The 7,405-nt window shown below is 40.4% G+C and overlaps 1 protein-coding gene across 1 annotated transcript; it reads right to left on the bottom strand.

Annotated features, from left to right (window-relative positions):
* Positions 1-3,107: 3,107 nt before the first annotated feature.
* Positions 3,108-5,152, bottom strand: zgc:112001 (uncharacterized protein LOC550384 homolog). Its single transcript, XM_007252913.4, has one exon. The coding sequence runs from the start codon at positions 4,844-4,846 to the stop codon at positions 3,959-3,961; it is 888 nt and encodes a 295-aa protein (XP_007252975.3). The 5' UTR covers positions 4,847-5,152; the 3' UTR covers positions 3,108-3,958.
* Positions 5,153-7,405: the final 2,253 nt, after the last annotated feature.

Raw genomic sequence — 7,405 nt, 5'->3', positions numbered from 1 at the left:
GATTTTCTTTGTAAATATCTTGGTCAATATTTTTAAGAAATGTCTCTACTGTGAACTTCACTTTGATGTCTTATGATTCTCTTCAGAAAATCTGCACAAAGTAAAATTTGGTAGGGGTAATCACTCTTAATGTATTTCTTGAATTTGATTTATTTGAGTCTGATGAGATGAATGAGATGTTTTGATAGTAGAAATGTTTTGTTTAGTTTGTTAAAGTTTTTTTGTTGTTGTTTTGTTTAGTTTGTTAAAGGTTGTTTGTTTAATTTATCTTGGATGTCCTTGTTTGTATTAAAGTATGCGCTTTGAAGTACAGTTTCTCTTCCTGCTGATTTTCCCCTGTAAGGCTAGACTGTGCCTCCCTCTTGTGGCTGAGACACTAAATGCCTGAGCAGTGCTGGTGCCTCCATCTCTGGAGCATCACTTAATATTAATTTAGGTTTAACTTGCTCCTGTTCTAATCAACAAACTCTGACATATCACTTTTTAAACAGTGGCATTTAACCTGCTGGAGTTTACTGCAATCCAGTTCCCATACCGGACCCTCCCTGCTTTTCATCATGCAATCACTGAAAGTGCTGTTCACAAGATTGACTCTCATCATATTCCAGCATATTCATGAAACTCACTTATAGGAGCAACACATTTAAGTATAAACATTAAAATATAAATATAAAAAAACATAAAAAAAAAAAAACTTCTTAAGACCCTAATATGCATTATTCTGATCAGACTAGCCAAGCTACTTTTACCTAGAAATTGCATTTATTTCCAGTACAGCTTTATTGAATACAGAATTCACAGAAAATTAAAAGTTTGTTTTGTGTGTTTTTCTTGTGTTCGATTTCCTTTGGGTATTCTGGATATTCCTTTGAAAGTTTCTGTCCAATCCCCAAAATACACAACACAGGTAACTTGGCTTTGCTGAAACCCTCCCATCCTATGTGTTCTCTCGCCCTATACTGCCAAAAAAAACAGCTAGGAGAGTGCCTCTTTAATTTGAAACTCTTTAATGTAATTTAATGTATTTAGGAAGTAATAAAGCTCTTTTGAACATTAGGTAGGCCTGTCCAACCAAAACGGGTGTGACTTTGCTGGTGATCAATAACAAAACCTGATTGGACCGTCAGCACCTATTGTCTAACACAAACAGCTGTCCTCCACCCTATTTCTTGGCACTCACACTTTTGATACCACTATAGTGTTGGCATGGAAAATACTACTAACAGAAATAGCATGGAGCTTTTTGCACACACACACAAACACACACGCATGCTGGCAAAGCCACAGACTTTGCAACCGAAAATGTGCCTATTGTGCTAAATTGCTGAACAACTAACATACAATGCACAATTAGTGAAACTGAATTCTTCTCAAGCCCAGTTTCTATTCTGCCCAACACTAAGTATTTGTATATTAGTCTCATATATCAGTCTCAAAACAAAAACACCTACAACACAATCCCAACCCTACAAAACAGTTCCAAACCTAAAGAAAAATGTTATGTGACACAGCTTAAAATGCAGAGAAATCTGTTATCCAATCATTTATATGAGCAAGCCGGAAAGAAAAAACTCCATAGAAGGAAATAAAGAGAAAACTCAAGTATATCTTGGGTTAAAAAGGGGTAGCCCATCTCTTCTGGGGTGACATCATGAAAAACTAATTACACATTAACAATAATATGTGCCTGTAGTCATTATTAAGATAAATACGTTAAATAGAATAACACATTGCAAAACTTTTCTATTGTATTATAAATTAATGAGTGCATATTTGGACTGTTTTCATAGGTGTGTGTTCCACACATTCCATCTAAGCAAGCCACACACACTGCTGTCTCTTTCAGCACCAGCACAGCTTCATACCAGCTTCAGTTTCTGCTGCAAACACAGTCTATACAGCCAAGTTTCTCTGTGTTTCACTCTGATTATTTCCTATTTTGTCATTGTCACAGGGCTTATGAATATAGTATATAGTTTAATATAAAATATCACCACTGTAAATAAAATAGTATAATTATGTCTCTGTAGAATAAACGCAAATAAACATAAAGTCAGCTATCAGTGAGAGCGTTTACCTGTAATAAACTCTATAAAACATTAGAATAAACTTAAATAAACATAAAGTCAGTGATCAGTGAGAGTGTTTACCTGTAATAAACTCTATATAACATTAGAATAAACCCAAATAAACATAAAGTCAGTGATCAGTGAGAGTGTTTACCTGTAATAAACTCTATATAACATTAGAATAAACCCAAATAAACATAAAGTCAGTGATCAGTGAGAGCGTTTACCTGTAATAAACTCTATATAACATTAGAATAAACCCAAATAAACATAAAATCAGTGATCAGTGAGAGTGTTTACCTGTAATAAACTCTATATAACATTAGAATAAACCCAAATAAACATAAAGTCAGTGATCAGTGAGAGCGTTTACCTGTAATAAACTCTATATAACATTAGAATAAACCCAAATAAACATAAAGTCAGTGATCAGTGAGAGCGTTTACCTGTAATAAACTCTATATAACATTGGAATAAACTGTGGTCAGTAGTCAGAATGTACCATTTGTCAGAAAACTTACTGCTATGTTGGTTGCTAAATTTTGTGTGAACTCCAGACAATCAAACCAAACAAAACATATTACCTAAACTTTATTAAGACTGCTTTCATTTGGTAAGTTTGGTCCATTTTTTTCTAAATCACAGAACACCACATTAGATGTTCACACAAGTGCATCCGGCTGGACACTAGGCATGTATTAACATGTTAATATATTGTAGTTTTACATTTTGCAATACAATGTCAATACAGTTTAAACTTCTTACAAATAATTTACATGAAAAAGATTGATGACTGTATTTCATGTTTTGACACTAGATGGCAGTGTTGTGATAATGTTTTATATTCATTTTATATTTCAGTTTTTCCTAAAATTTGATTTGAAAAAATGCAATAGATCATATATCAATATATACTTCCTTACAGTATGCAACACCTTTATTGTGGTTGAGTCAAGCACCTGCCTAAGCACAGGCGCTGGGATGAGAATTTGACGAGTACTTCATATGTGCACGCTAATAAAAACAGGACACAGTGGGTCTGTTCTGGACCCAGTTCAGCACTGGAGATTTTTAATCAATGTCTTCTTTTCTCTTTCAGACCAGATGAGGTAATAATTGTGACAGACAGCTGAACAATGTTGAGGATGAAGTCCTAGAATGATTAACAGGAATATAATCAGAGCATGATAATTAGTAGTTGTAAATGTCTGCACTCAGAGGTGAAGGAGGGAGGAGGCCAATTCAGCCTGATCTTCAGGTTTGTCAGTAATAACGGGTGTGTCTGCCTTTTGTTTTACAGTTGGTATGTGGTAATTGGTAGGGAAGCACTCCCATAGACAGGCTGAACAATAAAGAACAGGTGATATGAGTCCAAGGCTTTCTTTGGCTTTCTGTAAAAAAAACTTGACAGATTGTAAGAAGACACTCTCATAAATTATACAATAAATAATAAATAGTTAAGAGAAGAGCAGAAGCCAGTTCATGTTGTTATTAAGTAGTAACCAGTAGTAAACACAGACACTGCTTTTTTAAGCTTGTGACTTAAAAACATGATTTAAAAACAGGTGTTTCCATTATTAAGTCAAATCTTATCCGCTGCATTAGAAGAGAAGAGGAAGACGTATGTATTGCTGCTGCTGCTCAGCATGTTAAGTTCATGTTGAGTTGTTGCGTTTGATGCGGCTTTGATGCTCTGAAACACACACACACACACACACACACACACACACATCCATCATTCACCATTTCATGCCACATCATTCACGCAACACTAGTTAAAACTGTTTCATTGTCAAATGTTTCAGTTCATGCCAACATGTTCATCATGTTTAAATAAATACGAGTTTTAGAGTTTTAAAGTGCACATTTCTCTGAGAGGTTAAAACACGCTAGGCCACAGTGTAGCGGCCTTGTGGCTTGAAGGCCTGCGGGAGTGGTTTGAGGGCAGCCGGTATGGGCAGCTTGTCCAGGCTGTTGGGGAACTGTTCTGGGGGCAGCTGGGAGAGGACGGTTTGCATAGCTATGAGAAACAGGGGTGCTGGCAGCTTTCCTATCAGATAGTTGAACTTGTCTTCTCCCAGCACTTTGGACCAGCACTGCGGGTCCTTCTCCAGCGAGCTCTTCATTTTGAAGCGGACGTCCGGCATGAACATCAGCAGGCTGTCCAGGCACAGCTTTTTGGGCCCTGTGTTGACTTTGGAGTCCCAGAGCTGCTCCAGGATGACGTCCAGAGGGGTCATGCCGTTGTTGTCCTGGGCCTGGGGTGAAGCACCGCTGCCCAGGAGCAGCATGACTGCCTCTGACCTCAGCAGTTCGCAGGCCAGGTGCAGGGGGGTCTTGCCATCCTCGGCGTGGAAACACCCACCCCTGTTTATGTAGGAGCGCAGGCCGGGCAGCCGGTGGGCCACCTGCAGGATGAGGGTCAGGATGTCCCGCCGGTCGTAGCGGACGGCCATGGCCAGGTGGGGTGCGGAGGAGGTGCAGCAGCAGAAGCGCTCACCTGGCATGGCCAGAGCACCGTCCGAGAAGTGGCTCAGCAGATACTGGGCGTAGGCCTGGTGGTCGTGCACGATGGCGTACAGCAGAGCCTCGGAGGGGGTGTAGGAGCGCTGCCTCGCGCTCTCCTCCCAGTGAAACGTCTCCATAGTGCGCATGTCCTCCAGCATCCACACGGGCTTGTGGTCCCTCACGGCCTGGTAGAAGAGGAAGGAGAGGAGCTGGCGCTGCTTGCGCTCGTCCTCCGCGTGCGGCGCGGCGGGCCTGCTGGAGCGGGACATGCTGACTGAGGCTGCTGCTGCTGCTCCGGATGGTGGAGGAAGCCCGGCTTCATAAACGCCGCATAGAAAAATAGAAAAAACAACACACACACACACACCGAGCGGTGCGCGCGCGCAGCTGCAGACAAACCGAGCTCGCGCGGTGCGTGATAATAAAAATGATGATAGGAAAATAATGCACTATCGCGAGCTCATCTTCATGACGGGCTAGCTGACCGCGCGGAAGCGGATCGTATGTGCGCGTGCCAGCGTCTGTGTGTGTGTGTGTGTGTGTGTATGTGAGAGAGAGCTGTCTGCAGTGATGAATCAGTGCGCATGCGCAAACTCCCGGTTTCCATAACCCTTCACACGCCAGCGCGTTGCCACCGTGACCCGTAGTGTTTTATTTAGACTGCCGAATCTGTTGTCCTTACTTTACAACCATACAAGTCTCTGTGTGTGTTTGTGGGTGTCCGTGTGGGTGTGCGTGTGTGTCGCACCCTTCAGAACAATTTAACCCTGATAGCAAAGAACACTGAATAATGTTTTAATGATTGTAGGGGAGACCAGAGACAGTCATAACACCTTTTGTGATTTTTCCAAAAAATAACCAAAACATATAACTTGAATGTGTTAAGTAGTAAATCAATGTACTTAAGTGCTTTTAGGAAATATTTACAGGTTGCAACACTGATTTAAATACAGTAGTGCTGTTACAACTGTTTATTTCTCTTTTTGAAAAAGGTCTGATACTTTCTTTCACACTACTTGACAAAGTGTGTGTGTGTGTGTTTGGGAGGGGGAGCTTGGGTGGGTGCTTGGGAGGGGGAGCGGTAGCAGGGGCGTAGCAGCAAGTTCAGCAAGTTCTGGGCCCTGTACACTCTCAGTGTCAGTGGGTCCCTATCCATGCAAGTACACAAGGAACGTAAGAGAAAAAAAAATCTGGATTTTCATGGGCCCCTCTCCTTACTCTGGCCCTGGGTAGTCAGGTCCACTTTTCCCCTCACTACCACGCCCATGCTCGGTAGTCCACTAGTCCACTCAGTAGTCCACCAGTACCCTCTGTATGCACTAGTCCACTCGGTAGTCCACTAGTCCACTCAGTAGTCCACCAGTCCCCTCTGTATCCACTAGTCCACTCGGTAGTCTATTAGTCCACTCGGTAGTCCACTAGACCTCTTGTCCACTTGGTAGTCCACTAGTTTACTTGGTACTCCACCAGTCCACTAGTCTACTCAGTAGTTCAATAGTTTATGTTGGCCTAGCATACGTAAGTTACATAAGCTTATTGTATATTATTTAATTTAACATTTTCCTCATTCTTTGTTATAATCAGGAATAAGAACTGAGATATGGCTTATACAGCATAGTCAGAAAAATAACTCCTGTGACAACATTGGTACATCGGCTAAACAATGAGCTCTAAAAGCTGTGGTGTGATATTTGGTGATCAAGCAATGCAAGGGACCAGTAAGTATTCCATTAACCAAGGTATTTCCATACAAATGAAATAATTTAAGTTGACGTTGGTGATCTTTGTTTTTTTAAAATATAAATGAAAGTCAGCTGGTTACTTGTTTCAGGGATGATTATATCAAGATGTTAAAACTTTCCCAGTATAACCAGCCATGATTTGACCTTGTGTGAACTAGTCAGACTGCTAGTTTGACACATTAGTCATCAAATATGTACTCATTATCATGTTGTCCAACACCCAAGTTCATTATATACAAGTTCATTTCACACCTTATAATCATGGAGATACTTTGAGCTTTTTAATGGTATAAAAATATTGATTTCTTTGCATGATCAATGCTATGCCCCTATCACTAGCATTGTAAGCCTGTATTTCGGAATGCTGAAGGTCAGTGAAGGTGGCCTAGCAAATTTGTATGAGTAATTGTTATGTTTTCATTGTATATATTTCATTATATACAAGATCATTTTAAACCAGTTGCCCTAATCCACAGCTCTTACCTAAGCCTGGCATCATTTTTCCCTGAGGCCTATTTTTTTGTTAATTCTTCTTTACAAAGAAACAGAAATACACAAGCGGTTTGTATGCATTTGCACATCTGTGTCAGCAATAGGTGCAAGTTACAGTAGCTGAATTAATTTATTATAAGGGGTGTTCATAAACATTTGGACATATAGTGCATCTGCAGTTATGAAACACTTCTCAAATGTCTGCTGTTCCTCTACATTCATGCATACATGCATTAGTAGAAGATCATTAGCAAACATTGATTGGTTTTAACTCAGATATTTAAACTGTTATCTTTCCTGCAACTTGGAAAACTGGAGCTACAGTGAGGTGGAGATACTGATGAAAGACTGTGCTTACAGAATCTCTTGCATCCTAAAGTTTATGCAAAGCTATGAGAGAGAGAGACTGACTTCTGCAATCAGTGAGGAATAGATAAAGCAGTCTGAACTGCTCCAGACCAGAACAGCTACAGAGCTTTTGGGCATCAAAGCAGCATGTGTTTTAAAGCTTAGAGCTCAAGTTTAGAGCTGGGCTGCCGGAGTGAATTCCCTTTATTTCCCCTTTTTATGAGTTTAACAACTTTCAAAGGCACA

This window comes from Astyanax mexicanus, chromosome 1 (assembly GCF_023375975.1).
Source record: "Astyanax mexicanus isolate ESR-SI-001 chromosome 1, AstMex3_surface, whole genome shotgun sequence".
Lineage (NCBI taxonomy): Eukaryota > Metazoa > Chordata > Actinopteri > Characiformes > Acestrorhamphidae > Astyanax > Astyanax mexicanus.
The sequence above is the reverse complement of the archived record's forward strand: the minus strand, read 5'-3'. Positions and strand labels throughout refer to the sequence as shown.